The sequence below is a fragment of the Bidens hawaiensis genome, unplaced genomic scaffold (genome assembly GCF_021521415.1).
Source record: "Bidens hawaiensis isolate Kalapana, Puna unplaced genomic scaffold, B.hawaiensis_p1.1 tig00032697_1, whole genome shotgun sequence".
NCBI classification, from domain to species: Eukaryota; Viridiplantae; Streptophyta; class Magnoliopsida; order Asterales; family Asteraceae; genus Bidens; species Bidens hawaiensis.
The window spans coordinates 22,778-45,161 of record NW_027495573.1 but is presented as its reverse complement, the minus strand read 5'-3'; the positions used below and the strand labels follow the sequence as shown (position 1 = coordinate 45,161).

The window sequence follows — 22,384 nt, the reverse complement described above, 5'->3', positions numbered from 1 at the left end:
GATCATATGAGAATTATTTTGAAATAGAAAATTTTGATAACCATTTTGAACTACAAAAACCCAAAAAATAAAAATCATAAAACAAAAAAACGTAAAATTAAAAAAAAGTAAAAAAACCAAAATTCTTATTTATCATCCCAGTTTAATAAAAAAAACTTCTTGGTTTAGCTAAATTATACATATATATAATATTTACATATACGTGCATACATGTTTTTTTAATACACATATGTACAATTTAAGGTAAATGATAATGTACATGTGTTTAGTACGGAGTTTTTTTTTATGAAACCAGAATGAAATATAAGCGTTTTGTTTTGTTTTTTTTTTATTTTTTAAAATTTTTGTATTTTTTTTGTTTTAAATTTTTTTAAATATTTTTGAGTGGTTAATTATTTTAGTGATCCAAAATGGTTCTTAAAGTTCTCAATTTTCAAAGAGTTCTTTTAGGATCCTTAATATATATATGGGTAAAATGCTATTTTTGTCCTTGTTATTCGGCAAATAATGCGAATTTAGTCCAAAAAGTTTATTTTTTCATATGGATCATCTACGTTTACCAATTCTTGTCAATTACATCCAAATCACTAACCCCAATAAAATTTAATTGTTAAGTCAGGGACAGACATGTCTTTTTACTCTTTCTTTATTATAATATTTATTTTCACTACTAGAAAATAGGCTTAATGCAACTTTTTAATAGCAACCTTTTTCAAATGAGTTGCATTTGACTCTAATGCAACTTCATTAAACATAAAGGTTGCATTAGAAGACTTAATGCAACCTTTTTTCATAAAATGTTGCAAAATTATACTACATTTGCAACCTTTTTAATTAAAAGTTGCGTATTTTAATATAATTTGCAACTTTTTTCTTGGAAGGTTGCAAATTTTATTGTTTTGCAATTTTTGTTAAAAGGGTTACATTGTTAAAACTTAGATACAACTCATGTTTTTAAAGGTTGCGTAATTCAATGAAACGACAAAAAAAAAATATAACGTTAAGAGCTTGACATACTATAAGTTATAAGCATAATCATTCCCCTCGATGGTTTATACTAATAGATTTGTTGTTAGTCGAAACAAGATTTTGTAAAACCAACCACTAACGAAACAAACAGAATGTAAACAATAAAATTATAAAATTTAAATATTAAGTTGGTTATTATAAATAAAAAATCATAAAAATATAAAACAGACATTTAACTAATGAAGATAAACAACAAACGTAAACAAACATAAATGAACACAATACCGAACGTTCGCGAACGCAAACTCGTTCATGTTTGTTCATTAATTTAACTTAACGAACAAAATTTCTTGTTCGTGTTTGTTTATTTATTAAACGAACTGACATAGATGAACTTTCCACCAAATAGTTAAGAAAATGTTCGTTGAATTTTCGGTTCGTTAAATATATATGAAAGGAAATTATTATAAATAATAAAATTTTAATTTCACGTATATTATTATCATATACTTAATTAATTCCTTTTTTCGAATGATTTAAATTTCTAGAATCAGACATTTTTCATTTTTTCATTTAACGGTTATTATCAAACTCTTCAACTGAGTTGTGGGGGAATTGGGCGGTTCTTAATTTCATGATTTTAGAAGGCACTTAGGATTCAGTCACTCCCAAATAACAACACGACCTAATTTCTGGTTACCTAAGGGAATGTTGAACTAGAGGAGCGATTCAATCACCAGAATAGTTAAGTCGCCGGTGATCGAAAGGAAGGGACCGAACCGGACCGGACCGCAGAAGTGTTTAATCGCAACACCAACCTTCAATCCAAGGTCAGTAAAACTAAAATGGTTATGCTCATAAACAATGTGAAATTGTGTGTTTAAGTTTAGCAATGGAACAAACGAATTGGTTTTTGTTTTTCTCTTTTCAGTTCAATTGAATCTTCGTTTTGGTTTTGTTTGGGAATGCCGTCAGTTTCATATTGAACTGTATGGAGGTGTATTGTTTAATTCTAAATTTCTAACCTATGTAAGCTTGGTGCTGCTGCTTTACTAACCCTAAAACTAAAAAGATAAATAAATTAGTAAACAAACAAATATAAAAGATAGAATATAAGTTAAATTAAACCAAGTTGAAAATATATAAAAAAGCTAATTAAGAACAGTTGAATTAGTCTTCTATTTAACACGGAACCATCCTGCTCATCTTCTAGCAAGTAGGGTGTAAATGAGCCAAGCCTCTCATGAGTTAGCTACGTGAGATTAGCTCTTTAAATGCTTGAGTCGAATCGAGCTTAAATGAGTTCGAGCCTAAAATAAAACTTGTTTAGTAAATGAGCTCGAGCCTAAAAATAAGTTTATTTAATAATCTAGCACGAGCTTCACTAAGAAAGTCATTACATTGTGAAATTTTATTTATTTTATTTTGTAAACACATGCTCTCTAATTAACATGATTTAACATAGCAACATCTCCACAATATACACTATCCCTGAATAGGATTGTTAATATAGCGAATAAGAATCGAGTGACCACTCCAAAGGCCTCCCAAAAAGCAATGAAGGAATTAATGTAGATTAACAATTAGCATGCGTGAACTAATCTCAAAAAAGCAAAGGGACAATTGCATCTTGTTGATGAGGTGAGATGTTTCAAGGTATTCTTTTGTTGATTTTAAAATTTATTTAATTTAAACTCTTTTATATTAATTTACTTATATATGATATTACAAGTTATTGGATTAGATATTGAACTAGACAGTTTGGAACATGATGAGAGTGAAGGGGGGAAATTATGAGATCACAAAGTACGTATGTTTAGTGATTTAAGTATATCTTTGTTTGTTATTTCAATATTTTTTTATTGCAATTTACTGATAGTATTTTTTTCAAATGACAAAATGAGGCTGATAAGGACGAAGAATATGAAGACATGGAAGATATGAGCATTACAAGGAAAACGACACACAAATGGATGACAGCAACAAGGAATTGGAAAATGGCGAGGGCCATATTCATCTCAAATTTGAACAACTACAACGCCCCGAATTAGAAAAAGCAGCAGGTTTGATTTAATTTTTTATACCATGTTTTTGGCTTGTTATTTATTAAACTATATATATATGATTTGGTTGTAATGTACGTAGTGACAAAGATATGGCAGTAATTTTCTAGACAACTTATCTATTACTACTATTTGCTATTTAGAATTTTCCATAAACTAAGTCATCTATATTAATGTGTTCCTAGAAGTGTTGTTTACGGGCAAAGAAAATGCACATGTCTCAAATAATATGCACACAGCTAGCCCAAAAAAGTTTTGCTAGAATTCAAGACTTATTTTGTTCGTTATTCATGTATTTTGCTATTCAACATGTTGATTATTTCTAACCGATACATGCTATCATGAAAATAGAGAAATAAAGACCCAAACAAGGAATTACCTAGTTTAACCACATTATTTGAAACGTAAAAGGACCGAAGGGCGAGCATATCTTGATACGCACTTCAAAGAAAACTGTAAGTTCTTTCTAGTTTTCGTTTTGAGAATTATGTATGATGTATCCCATATGTGTAAGTAGGGATGAGATTTTTTTTCCCGAATACCAATGCTAGTACCGAATTGATACATCATTTAAAATTAATTTATCCATGGGTCAAAATTTTGAAGTACAAAAGATTATCTACGGGTCAAAATGAACCCTATAAAGGGTTATGTAGTGTATTTTTTGATTAATGTTAACCCGGCAACTAATAATTCATTTAGCTTTCTACCCTTGTTTAATTTAAACTATTAACGTGTCAAAATTTTGAACTATTAACAGTTTATTTACAGGTCAAAATTAATCTGATAACGGGTTAATTTAGTGAACTTTTATATCAAAATTAACGCAATTGCTTGAAATGCGAAAATAAATTGAAGAGGATCATCAAAGGAAAAAGGTTGAGCAAGAAGCTATGTGGAAAGATTTTGATAGCCAACAAGCAATTTTTGAAGCTACGATGCAGAATATTATGGAAAAGTTAACTAATCGAGTACTTCAGGATCTTAAAGAAGAGTAGGATGTTTTCGTTACTTTTTATAGTTGTAATTGAAAACTTTATTTTGATTATGTTATTTTTTTTAAGATTGGACATATCTTAAATTGTGATATGAGATTATCTACTATACTTATGCTATTATTTTTTTTTTTCATAATTGAGATGCTATTACATATTAATAAAAGTTTTAGTATTTCAAATAATCAGCTAGAAAGTATGAGCTTGAGAGTTGCATTTTCTAATAAAAAGGTTGCATTTGTTTTGACTGAAATCTTAAAAAAAATGTTGCATTTGAGGTAACAAAGGTTGCATTTGTTTTTGTTTACAAAAGTTGCATTTAAATGTAAAAAAGTTGCATTAGCATGCCAAAAAGGTTGCATTTGAAAAATAAATGCAACCCTTTCCAAAAAGGTTGCATTATCTAACAAAAAAGTTACATTAGGTCTAATGCAACTTCACCTAACGCAACCATTGATAAAAAGTTGCATTAGGCCTAATGCAACGTTTTCAAGGCCTAACGCAACTTTTTGATGGGGTTACAATAGCTTCATTTTCTTGTAGTGTTTAGTGAACTGCAGTTTTCGTCCTTGTGGTTTGTTCAAATATGCAGTTTTACTCTAATAGTTTCATTTTGCAATTTCCGTCCTTGTAGTTTCATTTCACTTGTAATTAAACCCGAATTTATTAATATCGTTTAGTCTGGTCTTCAAATCCATCCATGTGCCCCTCACGTGATGACCAGTTTTGTTCTTTCCTTTTTCCCACAAACAGAAAAGGCTTGAGAAATCAGAAGGCGACGAAGGTAAGAATCCGATGCGGTGGCAAGTCATGGTGGCTATGGACTGGTTGGCGCCGGTCATCTCCCCCACCACTATTCAAACCCCACCACTGCGCCACCCATCCACCTCTGTTGGCGACACCACTTCAGGTCAGGTCAGGTCAGAAAAAGAAAATGAAAATTCAATAGAAAAGAATGGTGAAATCTAAACACACAATAAAATCACCAAATTAGACTCACATTAAACAAATTTAATATCCAATCATTCCATTTGCATTCCATTAACCTCATCATTTACAAGCCCCGATTCAAACTTGGAATCCAAATATTATAGGAATAGAGGTTTCATTACAAGCATTTATTCAGGTCGTACACTATTTGACTCTAATTTTGCTCAATGTGGGTTGGGTTTGAAAAATAGATAGATGATGAACATTTTGGTAATTGGAACAAGTTGGAGAGGGTATATAAGCTAAACTCAAATCTGAATGATGAAGATGATGAAGTTGGATAAGGGTGGGTTATGATTTGAATAACATAATCAAACTTTTAACAATAGTCATTCTAGTTCACTTGGTTGCGATTGTTGTACTTAGTGTGCTAAGATCTGGGTTTGAAATCCATGGTGGGCGGTTTCGTTATTATTTTCTAATGGAAATCGTTAATTAAAACGAGGGTCCAAATTGCATTTATTTAAAAATTATAGAGTTGCAACTTGCAAGTGTGTTGTGTGTTTTCACATAAGCACTAACGTTGTGACTTGACAGTGGACCAAAAGTGAAATAATAGGACCAGGACATGACCTATAATTGTGAAAATGGTACCATGGGGTTCGAACCTGCTTTTTGGGTTCCACCACTGGACCATATTTGCAATTAACTCTACAAATGAATCAGTTCTAGACATAAGAAAAATTGAAAAGGTTGCAATACTCTACACCCTGAGGATGACTCGAACTTATTAGTCGCTCATCGTTTTTGTTAGATCTTCAATTATGATGTGAGGCCATTAGGATTGATCATGGGATTATTGGCAACCATGGAGTTCATTACCTAACAATGGATGGAAGTTGTAATAATGGTTTAGGGTTCGTAAAATAGGAGATAAAGGTCAAAAGCCATTGTTCCACGCTTTTTTATGTCAATCTCATAAAGTGATGGCATAGACACATTATATCGCGTCGCACGTTTAAAGAAAACCACATTTATGGATTCCTCTTTTCGAGAAACCCAAAATTCATATATTATGGATCCTATAACTTAATATTCTCATTTCAATCCTTGACGCTTTGCTATCAACCCATCTTGTTTAGTTTTAGCATTGGCATTTGGTTTCTCATCCAAACTTTTCCCGAATCGTTCTAACACTTCCCAAGACCCAAAGCATGCCCCGATCTTCCCGAGATTTCATTTCATGCTCATACAAGTATCTAATTTAGCATCTTCAATGATGAATTACCTGAAATACAAAAGCACATATGATGTATCATAGTTCACACACTAAGTAATTAAAACTACTAAAATGATACAGTTATATACATGATTTATACCAGACCATCATTTTACATGTAAAATATTAATGAAAATTGATGTTTTACATATAAAAGTTTAATGGAAACTACTCTTTTATATGTAGAATGTTAATAAAAATTGCCGTCTCATTTAAAATGTTAATTAGTGAAGCTGTTGTTTTACGTGCAAAGTATTAATTAACACTATCGTTTCCATGTACAATATATATATATATATATATATATGTATATTAATTTTTAAAATTATAATGTAAACCCGGGCTTGATGAAAATATTGTGTGGTTAAGCTATTGTCCTATCAGGAACATATTAGACGCTAGTGATGAAGTCCATGTGGATTTTATCGTGGATGACGGAGTGTTAATAGTAAGTGAGTGTGGTGTTAAGACTTGTGTATATGGGTGACGGGGAAGTAGAGTGCTGTGGCCCAAAAAGCCCATCCTATCAATCCAACCCAACAAGCCCTTCTAATCAGTACAAGGTCCAAACGAGATGTGAATAGGCCCATTAGATTCATGGATTGAGTTCCAATTATTTGCGTCAGTCCCACGTTCCATTGCAGTTTGTTAACTACATGTTTCTTTTTGTTTATGTTTGAAAGAGTCAAAGTACATGATAGGGTAGTTTTTGCATGATAGGTATTTATATTCTTGTTTTGTTTTCATGTTTGAGTTAATCAAAGAAAACTGCTCAAAAGCATTGTCTCTCTACCCTTAAGCTCTCTCTCTCTCTCTCTCTCTCTCATAGAGGAAGAAGAAAAGTGTAGATGTAGCACGATGAAAGAGGAAGAAGTGATTGGAGGAGATATGTCTAGATTCGAGTGACAAGAGGATATTATCTTTCCCGCTATGATTTATTTGGTTTAAAGAACTCAACTACGTTAAAAGGGTTATTTGGAGATAATGTTGACTACCCAAGTGATGTAGCCTTTTTTAGTAGGCAAACACTCCAAGAATTAGATAGAAGAAACTAAGAATTTGGAGCAATTTTCTGTATATCTCATTCAATGCAAAAACCAAAATTTAAACATGCTTGGAGACTTGGTTATAACCCACGTCCCTTATTCAATGGGAAACATGCACCACTACCTCTAAAATGCAGAAACGAAATCCTAAAGACTAGGTAAACAATGCATAAAAATAGGAAAATATGGAAACATGAAACTTGCAGCTCAATCTTCAAATCTGATGGGTTTTCGGGTTTCTCTTTTGGGCCTGCCTTCCATAGCAGTTTGCTGTTGGGCCTGAGATGTTGCTGGGCCTGACTGGATCGTATCATCATCCCCCACTGCAGAACTGGCATCGTCCTCGATGCCTGGTAGATGTGGAAATCACTCTTTCATGTCTTGTAAGTCTTCCCAAGTTGCCTCTTCTAAGGGTTGTTGTGTCCACTTGATAAGTACTTGCTGAGTATTGTGATTGTTGACACGATGATCCAAGACGGCTTCTGGGTATTTCTCAAAATTATCTTTAGTTAAGAACTCTTCCAAAGTATCCTTTGATGTTGTTAAGTTGCCATGACTTTGCTTCAATAATGATACGTGGAAGACCGGATGAATTTTTTATGTTGATGGCAGCTCCAACTTGTATGCTACCTGGCCGATCTGTTCTAAAACTTTATACGGGCCAAAAATCGTTTTGAAAGTTTGTTTCTTTTGCGATCTTGAACTGACTTTTGCCGGTATTGTTGAAGCTTTAAGTAAACCATATCGCCAACGTTGAACTCTTTTTCTACCCTCTTCTTGTTAGCCTGCTTGACCATACGAGCACGTGCGGTTGCTAGTGACTCCTTTAAAGTAGCAACAATGGATTGATGATCCGTAAGAGAAGCATCGATAGAGGCATTGTTGTTAGACCACGGAGTGTAATCATGAACTTTAGCAGCTTCTCGGCCATACAGCGCCTTAAACGGTGTCATCTGAATCGAAGAATGGTAACTTGTATTATGTGAAAATTCAGCAAGAAATAAGTACCTCTCCCATGTGGATGGTTTGTCAAAAACGAAGGCGCGAAGATAATTCTCAAGGCAACGATTAACCACTTCGGTTTGGCCGTCCGTTTGCGGATGATAAGCGCTCGAGTGCAACAATTTGGTGCCCATTTGCTTGAAAAGTTCTTTCCAAAAACGACCGAGGAACAACGGATCACGATCGGAAACAATTGTTTTTGGAAGACCGTGAAGTCGATAAATCTCTCGCATAAAAATGGTGGCTAATGATACGGCTGTAAAGTGTTGTGGTAGTGAAATAAAATGGGCAAACTTTGAGAGCCTATCCACAATGACCCATACGGCAGTTTTCCCCTTGGAAGATGGCAAGTTAGTTATGAAGTCCATGGAAAGATCTTGCCAAGTTGAGTCTGGAACGGGCAGCGGCTGGAGTAAACCATAGGGATAGTGGTTCGGTGTTTTGACGGATTGACATATTGAGCATTCTTTGACGAACCGTGTGACATCCTTTTTTAACCCTAACCACGTAAAAGATGAGGAGATCCGTTTGTAAGTTGCATGAATACCCGCATGTCCTCCCATGAATGAAGAATGGAATTCTTGTAGTAGGCTGTCCCTTAACGAGGCGATTGGAGGGACCATGATTTTACCGTGCAAATACAGTAAACCGTCACGAAAAAGGTGGCGGGGAAAAGATGTAGGATCATCCGTGACCTGTTGTACCAACTGCTAGCCTAGTGGGTTTGATTTGAAATAGGTTTTAACTTCCTCCAACCAAGAAGCTGTGGGATGTGAGATGGCTAGCATGGATGGTGTGTCAACCCGACTAAGAGCATCCGCCACAATATTGTCCTTACCGGGTTTAAAATGTATTTCAAAGTCGTAACCGATAAGCTTCGTGACCCATTTCTGTTGCTCGGGAGTTTGAATGGTTTGTGTAAGGATGTGTTTAAGGCTATGGTGATCGGTAAAGATGCGGAATTTGCTGCCCAAAAGATATTGACGCCACTTGCGTACGGACTCGGTAATAGCATAAAGTTCTTTAGTGTAGATTGATTGATTTTGCATGGTTGGACATAATTTCTTAGAGAAAAAAGCAACGGGACGGTTGTGTTGTGAAAGGACCGATCCAATGGCTTGACCGGAGGCGTCCGTTATGAGATCAAATGGTTGAGTAAAGTCGGGTAAGGCTAAGGTGACCAGTTGTTGCATGTGTTCCTTCAATGTGGTGAAAGCCGTGGATGCGTGGGCGGTCCATGAGAACTGTTTTTGCTTTAGGATGTCGGTAAGTGGGGTAGCTATCTTAGCATATTGAGGAACAAAACGTCGATAGTAACCGGTAAGTCCAAGGAAGGCCCGTAAGGTTGTGAAAGAAGTGGGTGTAGGCCACTATTTAATGGAGTCAATTTTGTCCGGTTCAGGAGCGACATCGCGATCTGAAATTCGATGACCCAGGAATGAGATTTCCGAAACTCCAAAAACACACTTTGAAGCCTTTGCGTAAAAGTGATTCTGTGAAAGAACGTCAAAGACGTATTTCAAATGATTGTAGTGTTCCTCTTTGGTGGCGCTATAGATGAGAATATCATCGAAAAATACCAAAACGAATCAACGTAGGACTGAACGGAATGAGTCATTCATAGCCGACTGGAATGTGGATGGCGCTTTTGTAAGGCCAAACGGCATAACGAGGAATTCGTAGTGACCGTCGGATGTACGAAACGCTGTTTTATGAATGTCCGGTTCAGCTACTCGGATTTGATGGTAACCCGAGCGGAGGTCAATTTTCGAAAAGATGGTCGAGCCATGCAATTCGTCCAACAGTTCGTCTATCGTGGGAATAAGAAAACGGTCGCGAACCGTGGCTGCATTAAGTGCGCGATAATCAACACAAAAGCACCATGTTCCGTCTTTCTTTTTTACCAGTAAGACCGGAGAAGAAAACGGGCTTTGTGATGGACGAATAATACCATCTTTTAGCATTTCCTCAATCAATTGAGTCATGATTTTTTTCTGAAAATGGGGTATCGATACGGTTTAACGTTAATAGTTTGGTTAGGGTCCAATAATGGAATGTGGTGGTCATGTATGCGAGTGGGTGGCAAGTTATGTGGGGTATCAAATACGGTTTGGTAAGTGGTTAATATGGAAGTGATATGTGGGTCGGACGTTGGTAAAGGTTTCTTTTTGTCATGCGGTTCGGGTTCCATGATCAGCATATGGATGGACGCTACTGAATCATGACGAATGAGAGCGGAAAGTGAGCTTGGGGATACGAGACGGCTGATAGGTTCACCACGTAGGGTAGTATGTGACCCATTTTGAACAAAGGAAATATTTGGTACGGAGAAATCTGCTGTGATAGAACCCAATGTACGAAGCCATGAGATCCCTAACACAACATCCGCACCTTGAACCGGAAAGATAAAAAATGGAATGATAAAATTGGCCTTTTGAAGCTGGATTGGTACCTCTGGGCAATGGCCTTGGCAGTGAATAAAATCTCCATTACCAACCATGACGACAAATGGATTGAGTGGTTTGGTGTCGAGGTGAAGATTGGCAGCAATGCGTGGTTGAATGATATTATGGGTGCTGCCACAATCTATAAGGACGGTGACCGGTGTACCGTTGATGTATCCCGTAACACGAAGTGTTTGGATGGAAGACATACCAAAGAATGCGGCGTCCGAAAGGGACATGAATTGAGGCGGTTGTGGGTCAGGTGTGGGGTCAGATTGGTCAGTGAGAAATTCGTCGTTGTCCACGATTAGAAGGAATTGAGGTGGAGAGCATTTGTGACCGGGAAAATACTTTTCCGAGCAACGGAAACATAAGCCTTCTCTGCGACGTTGCTGGATCGCGTCTGGGGAAAGTTTGGTGAAGGGGAGGGGTTTTGGTGGGGTCGGTAGAAGAGCTGGATTGGAGGATGAAGCTGGTTTATCGGTTGGAGGTGGTGGTGGTTTAGGGAATGGTTGAGAAGCAGGTAGGTTAACGGAGGGTGCTGGGGTAAAAGGTTTAAATTGGTAAGTGGGTTTTGGTTTAGTGGGTTGGTGCAGTTTATCTTCCAAAAGGCGGGCTAGGCCGCACGCGTCATGGTAAGATGTGGGTTTATGGACAGCTAACTCTGCCCGGATATCCGGTTTAAGGCCGGAAATATAGCAGTTCATGAGTTTTTGCTGGGAAAGCGTTAATGCGATTAGCAATTCTTTCGAAGTCCGTTTGATAGTCGGGAACGGAGGTGGTTTGTTGGAGTTTGAAAAGGATAGCCTCATGGTTTTCATATGTGGACGGCCCGAAACGGAGTTCGACCTCACGTTTGAATTCTGCCCAGGTTCCTAACAAGTTGTTGGTCTGTTGGTGTTGGTACCATGATAGGGCATCACCCACGAAATGGAAGGCTGAGAGCTGAACCCGGTCGGCCGGTGGAATGGCGAAATAGGTGAAGTAATTGTCGGCTTGGAAAATCCATCCGAGGGGATTTGTTCCGTCGAACATCGGAAGGTTGATCTTAGGGTGGTGTGGTGGGCGGTGATTCTGGTGGGCCGGTGGTTGCTGGCGTTCAAGGTTTGGGCGGTTTGGATCGGGGTGGAGGTTGTCATTGATTGAATTGGATAGGTCGGACATTTGGTTAACGAGATTGGTAGTGAGATTTCCGGTGGCTTGAACAAGAGCAGCTAATTGAGTCTTGATCTCGGTTTGGGAGGAAGAAGCGACAGTGGAGATAGCAATTAATTGTGCCAATTGATCGGTAACGGACGGAGGGAATTCGTCGTAGGAGGAAGTGTCTTTCCGAGGAGCCATGTCGGAGGGGAGAACGTGAATGAAAGCACCATTTGATGTAGCCTTTTTTAGTAGGCAAACACTCCAAGAATTAGATAGAAGAAACTAAGAATTTGGGGCAATTTTCTGTATATCTCATTCAATGCAAAAACCAGAATTTAAACATGCTTGGAGACTTGGTTATAACCCACGTCCCTTATTCAATGGGAAACATGCACCACTACTTCTAAAATGCAGAAACGAAATCCTAAAGACTAGGTAAACAATGCATAAAAATAGGAAAACATGGAAACATGATACTTGCAGCTCAATCTTCAAATCTGATGGGTTTTCGGGTTTCTCTTTTGGCCTGCCTTCCATAGCAGCTTGTTGTTGGGCCTGAGATGTTGCTGGGCCTGACTGGATCGTATCATCAAGTCAGTTCGTGATTCAAATATTTATGAATGTGTTTAATTGCTACTCTAATATCACAACCTCTCACAAGCTCACAAGGATGGAGAAATATTCGTTTATACTTGGCGAACTTAGGAGATGAAATGCCATATGTGTGAGCACATTATATTGAGGCTGATCGATTGAGTACCATGGTAGTTCTTTCTTTTCAAAAATCATAATGTTGTTTGCTAAATTCATGACAATGTGTAGTAGGTGATTTAGATTAAAAGTTGGTAGCTTATGATTCTTTTCAAAAATCATAAGCTAACTCGTCTAGTTATTTATTCAAAAGCATAAACATAGGTGAAAACACATTTACATATTACTTGCTCCAAAGTATGATGATTTAGATTTTTATGCATATATGAAAGATATGAAGCAAACATAGAAACATGATGGAAATGATTAATGTTTAATGATTTGTGATATTATTTATAAGTGAAGTATTATTAACTCTTTATAAGGTTTTAAATGAACCAAAAGATGCCATAAAAGTTTCGATTATATATAATTCTTCAAAGCTTAGTGCTTCTTAGTATCATTTTTTCTTAATTTTGTTACTTCTGTAGGTTCATATTAGGCAACTAATATCAGTGTATATAAAGGCGGACCGACGATGACACGAAGAAAATAAGTTTTGTGGTATTGTTGCTAACAGAGAAACTAATAGCAATACAAGGTTTGTTGCCCAAACTAATTGCGACACTTCATTGTGTTGGTAGTCTTTAGCGACAATACAGATTCACTATAAATAGTTGTCTATTTGCACGTTTTAGGTTGGCGGTTTATGCTATTTTGTTAAGACATTTTGAGAATCACTCTCGTTGTAACATATTCAAATTAGCAGGAACTTATTGTAATATCGTAGGATTTTATCAATTGGGAATGATGTTCGTTAGTTGAGATTGTTTGTTTTCATCTTATTTCTGTTATGGATATTGAATACCATGTCAATTGATATTTCACAAATCTGATTGTGTTTCATATCAAGCTCGCACTTTATTAAGAGATAAACGTATCTATAATTTGATATAAGAGCCTATGTTCCCTAGATTTTGAGTTTTTGGGTTTTAGAGAAAAAGTTGGGTTTTATTCATTTGCAAGACAAATTAGTGTTTGAATAGATAAAACTAATGTTATGGATTGAATAGTTGATGTTTTCGGAGGTATAGTTTACATCGAATCGGTTTTGGCGTCACTTTGGGTTTAATAAGTGGATATTTGGTTGAAAACGTGACCATAACCACCTTCAAATTGTGGCACTCATGTTCATTCTGCGACACGTAGCCCATCTTCAACCAGCGCCACTACCAATTTTCAGCGGCACATCGTGCTTGTTTGTTACTGACTTTTAACACTTTAAGCGACAGTTCTTGTTTCTTTGTGTGTGTTAGCTCAGTTGTTGGGCCTGAGCTAAAAGCTCAACCTAAGAATTAAAAGTTGTTATTAATAGGTTGTTTAATTACCAAGTTAGGGTTATTAGTTTTCTTGTTAGCTAAGTTAGAGTTAACATTATAAGTAGGGGAAACCAAGTAAGGGATTGTAAAAAAAAAATGAGATGCAATCAAGTTAGGGTTCATCAAGAGTCAAACCGAGTTAGGGTTTGAGATATTGTTATTAGCTTTTGAGTTATATTTTCTGATTAATATAAACGCGATTTATTCATTTAGTTCGCGTTTGATTATCGATCCCGGACTTGAATTGGTATCATAGCCAAGTTCAAGAAATCGATAATCGAGTTAACGGAGATCGGCGACTAAGGAATTACGAGTCGGCGATCAGATTGTAAGTGATTATCGGCAGCAAGCAGCGAGGAGGTTGTTCGGGTGGTGACAATTTGGAAACAAGTTGGGTTCCGTCGAGGTGCGGCTGGTTATCGGCAACGGTGAACAATCAGTTTGTGTGGTGGTAGTAGGCTCGGCCTTATTGGTGAATAATTCCGGTTGCGTACGTTTGCCGTCTCAATTTTCATAATTGTGTGGTTTTCTTTGATTTGTGATTAAATAATTGCAAATAACAAAAGTCAACAAATTGAATTGTTTGCATAAGTCACGAAGTCGAGAAGAAAAGTTAAGGTGTTTTATTATTTTTTTTCTTTTTGTTTCAACGGCTTGAGTTTTTTTATTGGTTAAAGAAGACGGTTTGATCATCGTTTTTTGGTTTTTATTTGGATCGGACAAGCAGGCTCAATTCCGAGTTCATATTATATTGGGTTAATCGAGTTTGGTTTTAACCAATGTTTGATATATTTTGTGAGCATATAGGGTCGGTTCTGACTTTTGTTTTGATTGGAAAATAGCTTAACCGCACAACATTTTCTATTTGTAGGAGATGACCGGCAAGAACAAGCGCTGATGGGTTTGGTTTGTTGGGACAGATGACCGGTGCACGTTTTTTAAGTATGGAGGGTTGTCGGAGATGATGGAGGTTGCCGGAAGTTGTACGGTGGTAGGCGGTGGTGTGGGGTGGATGGGTGGTTTGGTGGTGGGGTTTGAACAGTGGTGGGGAAGAAAGGGTTAAGGGTTGGGATTTGTATTATTATTATTATTATTATTATTATTATATTAGGTTTGTGTGTGAAAAGACTGATATATCCTTCGTTTTAATAACAAAGACTTAACAGAAAACCAAAAGTGAAATAAAAGGGTTACCACAGGCCCATATATGCGAAAATGACACCACGGGGTTGTAACTTGCGTTATGGGTTCCACCACGAGGACCATATTTGCAATTACTCTTTATTTGTATATGTTGAATGACAATCTATGATAAAAAATGTTTGATATTGTTGAACATTTAGTCGTTTAGGTTTTTTTCTGTCTGAACAATTAGTTTTTCATTTGTTGTGATACGTGTTTCATAGGGTTTGCTGATTAGTTTGAGTTTAATAACGCATACATTTTCCCGTGATTGAGTCACAACGACAAGGAATATTTGGTTACCAGTGTCGTGTGTTTGCGTTTGTTGATGCTTACAATTTGAGTTATTCAGTTAAACTAGATTTGTTAAATGCTAAGTAATTTTAATATATGACTTGAGATTGTTGATTAGTTACATGTTTGAACTCTGGGTGTGGCTTTTTTTTTATTATTTTTGAACACTTTTCTAAGTACCCGCTTATTCCTAAATCATTGCTAGCATGATCAGCACTCTTCATCTTCATAAATTGATAAACATCATGATGTTTAGAATGAGTTACAAAACACACTGACCACTTACTCCTCTTGGTTCAGCACCTTACTTACTCGTACTTGTATAGGCGTCTAAGACTCCTAATTACTTTAATTTTTGTTTAGACCACGACATCTAGATCATAGAACAAAAATCTTCATTAAAATTTTAAGTGTAAAAATCATTTTTTTTATTTTTTCAAGAAATACTTCCTTAGCTAGATTATTTGTATTTAGAGGTATTCAACATCGGATTATCCAATTTTCGGATATCTGAAAATCGAATATCCAAAAAACTCGATAGTGAATATTGATATCCGAATCCGTCCAGGCCTTCGGATATCCAAAAGTTCGGTTACTGATTCAGGTATTTAAATGGATAATCCGATTAAAAAAAACAACAAAAATCCACTATTGGTGCACCCTCACCTTGTCACCATCATGCCAGAAAACCCGATCGCAGCGACACTAATCTAATGATGTGTTATAGTTGATTTTCGTATGGACTATTGTGTTATAGCTTATCAACATGTAAATTTTTGTGTTATAGCGCATCAGTGTATGGACTGCTATGGTATAGTTCATCAGCGTATGGACTTTTGTGTTATAGCTCATTAGTGTGTGGACTGTTGTGTTATAGTTCATTAGCGTATGGAGTGTATTGTTATAGTTATTCAGCGTATGGACTTTTCCTTACATGCCTTTTACAGGCAAACCAAAACTTAATTACCAAGATCGAAATTTACATCAATTATAATTCTAATAAAATAAAGAAAACTTACCCATTAAGAACACTTAGCTAGCAAGTAAGTCTTGGTTTTTTTCTTTTAAGTTCCTTTAATTATGATCTCCTTTAAACCACCCTTTTTGATATCCAACTAAACCAACCTTAGCCCACAATGTTGCTTGTTTAATAAGGGAGTTGTAGATGAGACGGGTTACCCGAGAAACCCTAATCAGAGTACATAATTGAAAATTCTAGCCTATGGTAATCGATCATCTTTTTTTTAAAAATTATTTGATCTTCATCCACCGTGTAAAATTCAACGCGTCAACCGCAGCTACATTTCACTCCAACTTTGAATCGAAACTGATAAAATGTGACTCTTCTATTGTTATATAATTGTTCTCTTTTCTTTCCTGGCTTGGCTAGTTTATTTATGGGTTAATTTCATATATACTCTTCCAAACTTTCAATATATCATATATACCAAACCAAAAATGAAAATATCATATATACCCAGGTTTAATGAATTTTTACTTAATAACCATTATATCCTTTTAAATTATGAGTAAATCAAAATCCAAAATTCCAAATCTCCTAATTTCCTTAGGGGTGAGCAAAAAACGGTTCGGAACCGTCAGAACCGAGGAACCGGAACCGAACCGGTGCCTCAGAACCGCTAATATGTGTACCGGTTCGGTTCTTGGTTCTCAGAATTTGCATTAAACGGTTCCCGGTTCGGTTCCGGGTAAAACCGGCGGTTCTAGACTTGGAACCGAATAACCGGAATATTCAAAATGTTTTAAATAAATTTACCAATCCTCATTTTTTATAGAATAACTTATTAACCGGCATCCATTCAATCATTTTTTAATTCAAATCTTCTTTATTTACGTTCAAGAACTATCAACCATGATCAGTTTTGATTTAAGCTATCAAAGTAATTTAATATAAAATGATATGATCTTCCATTAATCTATCGTTGTTAATAATTTATTTAACTTCAACACTTAGGTTTTAATAACGGATGTTCATGTTGTAATCTAAACTAGTTTTACCGTGAAAGAAGACATACAATTGTATAAACTTGTTTTGCAATTTGCAAAGTTTGCATAACTCATTTGATAAATAAATTATCGAACCGGTTCTAGCCAGAACCGCTTAGCAAGAACCGGCTTTAGCGGTTTTGAAACCGAACCGATTTACTATAATAGGTTCCGGTTCCGGTTCTATTTTTCACTCGTTTTCGGTTCCGGTTCCGGTTCTCGCGGTTCTGAACCGTTGCACAGCCCTAAATTTCCTACAACTCCAACTGTTACAACCGTATTAGCATCATTCTGGCAACTATTCCGACCAGTTCCGGCGACTGATTTCGTTCTCCAGCCTTGCCTCACCACCGTCTGTCTTCATCCACTGCACACACCGCCATCACCACCGTATGTGACCAGCAATGGAGAGATTTGTACCAACTCCGTGTGACCGGCGATTATAGCGGTTTATTGCAATAACGGCGATTTCAGATCGGAGGAGTTTCAGAGATGATAGCGGTTTCCGTTCTGGGTGTTGGAGTTAGATCGTTTCAGGTTGTCCACCTTTCGGGCATCACCAACTGTGTAAATTTTGGTCAAAATTGATTCTTTGCAATATAATATTCGAACAGGTTAATGATGAAGAAGTGGATTGTGGAAATTATTTTGATTGTTTTTTTCCTTTTTTAACCTAAAGATGTTATTAGATAGGGTAAATTGGTCATTTGCTAAATTATTATAAATTAATTGGGTATATATATATATGATATTTTTAGTTTTACATGGGTATATATGATATTTTTAGTGTTCGTAAGAGTATATATGAAATTGCCCCTTTCTTTATAATATAAGCCGTTCAAGAAAAAAAAAAGAATGTGGCACTGGCTGGAGAATCTTATAACTAAAAACCTTATAGATTAAACACACCAAACTTTACAAATCATAAATAGACAAGAAATCAGATCTATAAATACTACTGGCATTTGCACGAGAAGAAGACATATTAAACACACCAAACTTTTGTCTTCTAGAATGTCCATTCCGGCCCTTGAACTCCCAAATAATAGTCCGTATCACACTACAAATGTTCAAACAAACCACTAATGCATATTTTATCCCAAATATTTATTTATATGGCAAACAAATTTCACAGAGAAATAACTGGCATTCACGAGGAATGAAAACAAATTAAAAAAAAAAATTAAGGTGTATACGTACTTAGGAGAAGTCTAATTAACCTCTCATTCGTGACTAACGTGTTTTTCTCCATCCTTGTGACACTGAGATTTTGTGATATTAATTAGTACCCTTATCATTATTTGAAGCTTAAAATCAACTCAAAACTTCCAAAAACAGCTCAATCACAAACTTACCTGGATAGTGAATGTTATCATTAAATATCCGATTTAACCAATCAGAGGTCTCTAAACCAATCAGATCACAGCGGCAAAGATAGTAGGCTCCTGTTGTCACTTCGAATTCAGATAGATCTCCTCCAATCACTTCATCTCCATGTGTCGGGTTATTATCACTGTTCTCTACTTCACATTCCGTATACTTGAGGCTGACACCAAATGCAGTTACTTTCACTCCTCCATCCAGAATAATTTCAACATGGACTTCATCACCAACATCTAACATGTTTCCAATTGGCCAATAGCTTAACCACAAAACATCTTCATTATCCCTAGGTTGGCAGTAGACCACCGGGTTGTATATCCAAGTATGACCACCCTTGGTTTTATTATATACTTTGGCTAGCAAAAACCAGTTGGATCTTGTTGATCTGTATAAGCAATTTATATGTATCCCTTGGATAGGAGAAGGTACAAGAAAGGATATGTTATTGGATGATGAAGTATACTCATATGTCAGCATGCTTTGATCCTTAATTCCGTGAATATAAGTGCTCATTATACCATATTCATACAACATCTACGTCACATAAAATTCAGTTAGTCATATATTGAACAAATTGTATGCCTGATACAGATATATCTATGTGTGTGCTCTTATAAAATGCATTTGAGAGAAATTACGAGAGAGAACCTGAATTTTTCGATATATTCCTTTAGTAATCTCATCACCTACCAGCTCCACCTCATGTTCTTCATATTCTTTGATCCATTGCATGTGTTGAACCAGATGTGTGTTATCAATGTTTGCTATGGGCACTAATTTGAAAAGGCCTTGAACTTCAGACAAGTTAGAACAACCTTCGTAAGAAAATTTTTCGAGACTGAAACGAGTTGATTCGAATGTTATTCTCTCCAATGATGTACAACCATCGACATACAACTCCACTAGCGTACTTGGCATACATGGTAGAGACTTCAGTTTTGGACAAGATAATAAGTAGAGTACCCGAAGCATTTTAAGATCAATTTTACCAGGCAGGTACTCAAATGGATTATGGGATAAAAACAAGTTAAATAATGATTTGGCATGGAATTCAACATGGTCATCATTATTATACCCAAGGTCACAACAACTGAGATCCAAAACTATCAACGACTTGGGTAAGTAAAGCAACGATTGGTCACCTTTGTCTGATGAAGCCATCCATATATCGATGCACTCTGTCAAATACAAATTAGAAAGACGTGTAAGGTATCTTATGGATTTACAAAGATGGCACAATTGGATACAGTCCTGGAGCATCAAAGTCTCAAGTTTAGGGAACCGGTGAAGACTGCTGAGACGTTTAAGTTTCTCACAACCTTTAAGATTTAGTATCTTCAGAGAATGAAGAACCTGTTCCAAGAATAACCATTATGTTTAAATTATGATAAAAAACAAAAGACTGAATTTCATGTACCGTGGGTGCCTCAAAGATTTCCATGTCTCCATAACGCATATCTAAAGCCACCAAGCTGCTCATCAATAACCCAGATGGCATACTTTGCAAAGGACACCCGTGCCAGCTCAAAAATCTTACCTTTGGAAAATTCTCGTAAGACCCAGTAAACTTCACAAGGTTGAGCTTGAGAAATTTTAGGTTGTTCATCTTTGCAACTGAACTTGTTTCGAGCTCCTGCAAATTTAGCATGACGTAACTTGATTAGCATGGCTCTTATCTGATGTTAATGGACTAAAACTATAGGTAAATTCCCCAACTATAAAAGTTGTGTAGTTACTGTTGAAAGCCAAGGTATTTGGAGTTGAATTGATAACAGAGCAGAAGAACTGTTATGACATAAAGAGAGGATATATAGCCATGAAATTTCATGAGGACACACTACTGTTTCCTAGATTAATTTGGTAATTTCATTCCCTAAAAACAAATAGTAAAAGGGATAATGACCATAATGACCATTTTTACCAACAACACATTCCTTGAAAGATCGATCTGGCACCCTTACGTTTTTGAACCAACTACATCTAGACACGTATACACTTAAACGATCAGTCATTGATCTATTCCGTTGGGCTTCATATCTCTTATGTCGATTCTCATATCTATTCTCTAGGGCTTCATATCTATTCTGCCGCGGACTAATACTACATATGAAAATGAAAGTAAATACATACTGTCTAGTACCAAACGATAATTTACTTCTTTGACCTACCTCCCATCCCATCTGATCCTTTACCTTCAGCATGTTAAGTGCAAGGCCTGTAATTTCATGCGAACCCTAATGGAGAAAGACATTAAATTAGATAATATGTTGAGATATGAGGTTGTGAAATGGAAAGAAGCAACAGTTTAGATACACATAAGAAGTATATTACATATCAGTTTCTCAGAAGTTGATAAGATTCATCATCATTCACGACTCTACTATGTTTTGAAGAATCTATGGACACCCTTCTTCCCACTTCTTGAAGCATTTGATGCATCTTCAGTTCGCCGGTTTCACGTGAAACAGTAAGAAGGCCTCTGTTAACGAGGGTCGCGATCCCATATTTTGCATACAAGTCATCCCCCACTATTGTTATCATGTCTTTGTTTTCTCCAACAAAGAAACAAGCAATATCTATAAACAACTCTTTGTGACCCGCAAATCCTGAGTCAAGGCTCTTCCGTAGCACACCTAGGATTCCACTATCAAAATCTTCTTTCAGTGAATGCAACGAATTCATTCTCCCTATCAAATTTTCTATCATGCTATTTCTTTTATGCGAGTATTCATCACTAACATATAGAGAAGACCCTAATACTTTTAAAGCCAACGGTACTCCTTTACAAAATTGTGCTACTTGCCTTGTGAGCTTCTCAAAACCTTTCATTGGAATTTTGCATCCAAAGGCATGCCAACTTAATAGTTCTATTGATTCATGAGCATCCAATAATTTGTGTTCATGCACCCAACACCTCCATACGTGGAAACCTTGTGGTTATTATGATCTTGATCTGTGTAGGGAGTGCCATTGTTCCAAACAAAGCTGTTAATATATACATGTCATTAATGTCATCAAGAACAATAAGCACCTTTCTCGCATGTAAAGCCCTCTGAATTTTATATGCACCCTCTTGAACAGAGTATATCCTTATTTTCATTCCCCCTGAAATATCTCTGAGAAGTTGTTTTTGTAGTAAAAGCAGACTATCTCTATAGCGTATTCCAGTCACATCAAGAAAACTGCTCCTTTCAAAATTGTGTTTGTGTCTGTGATAAATGTATTGTGCCATTGTTGTCTTGCCACTACCTCCCTTGCCCGAAATTGCAAGAACATTAGTAGTTGATTGCTCATCTGTCAACCATGAACTTATAACTGCAGCTCGAGTATCCATTCCAACTAGAGTGGCAAAAGAACCAAGTGTTTGTTTCCGATCTAGTTTACAGCTGATTATGTGAACCACTTTCTCAATAAAGTCTGTTTCAGGCCTGGAACAAGAGAAGTGGGAGATATAACACATTCAGAGAGTGAAATTTCAACTTCTTAAGAACCGGAATAAGGTGATGTTTATTTTATTTTCAAAAAGTGCTGTTTTATTTATTTATTTATATATTTTATTTATTTAATGTTTTTTTTGC

At 36.2% G+C, this 22,384-nt stretch overlaps 2 protein-coding genes across 2 annotated transcripts; both read right to left on the bottom strand.

The window, feature by feature from the left end:
• Nucleotides 1–9,873: 9,873 nt before the first annotated feature.
• On the bottom strand, nucleotides 9,874–12,069 carry LOC143583878 (uncharacterized). The gene is made up of 3 exons (XM_077066063.1): nucleotides 11,578–12,069; nucleotides 10,392–11,444; nucleotides 9,874–10,278 (listed from the first exon to the last, which is right to left on the bottom strand). Exons 1-3 carry the CDS (start codon nucleotides 12,067–12,069, stop codon nucleotides 9,874–9,876), a joined length of 1,950 nt encoding a protein of 649 aa, XP_076922178.1.
• Nucleotides 12,070–19,403: 7,334 nt separating this feature from the next.
• Nucleotides 19,404–21,635, bottom strand: LOC143583877 (disease resistance protein RML1A-like). The gene is made up of 4 exons (XM_077066062.1): nucleotides 21,213–21,635; nucleotides 20,975–21,040; nucleotides 20,224–20,439; nucleotides 19,404–20,159 (listed from the first exon to the last, which is right to left on the bottom strand). The coding sequence occupies exons 1-4, from the start codon at nucleotides 21,633–21,635 to the stop codon at nucleotides 19,404–19,406; spliced, it is 1,461 nt and encodes a 486-aa protein (XP_076922177.1).
• Nucleotides 21,636–22,384: the final 749 nt, after the last annotated feature.

Coding starts and splice junctions, on each gene's coding strand:
- LOC143583878 (XM_077066063.1), bottom strand. CDS start 12,069: ATGGCTCCTCGGAAAGACACTTCCTCCTACGACGAATTCCCTCCGTCC. Junction 11,445..11,577: donor GGGCAGAATTCAAACGTGAG/GTCGAACTCCGT, acceptor ACGCTTTCCCAG/CAAAAACTCATGAACTGCTA. Junction 10,279..10,391: donor TATTAACCACTTACCAAACC/GTATTTGATACC, acceptor CCCCATTTTCAG/AAAAAAATCATGACTCAATT.
- LOC143583877 (XM_077066062.1), bottom strand. CDS start 21,635: ATGAAAGGTTTTGAGAAGCTCACAAGGCAAGTAGCACAATTTTGTAAA. Junction 20,440..20,974: donor AGGATCAGATGGGATGGGAG/GTAGGTCAAAGA, acceptor CTAAATTTGCAG/GAGCTCGAAACAAGTTCAGT. Junction 20,160..20,223: donor AAATCTTTGAGGCACCCACG/GTACATGAAATT, acceptor TTCTTGGAACAG/GTTCTTCATTCTCTGAAGAT.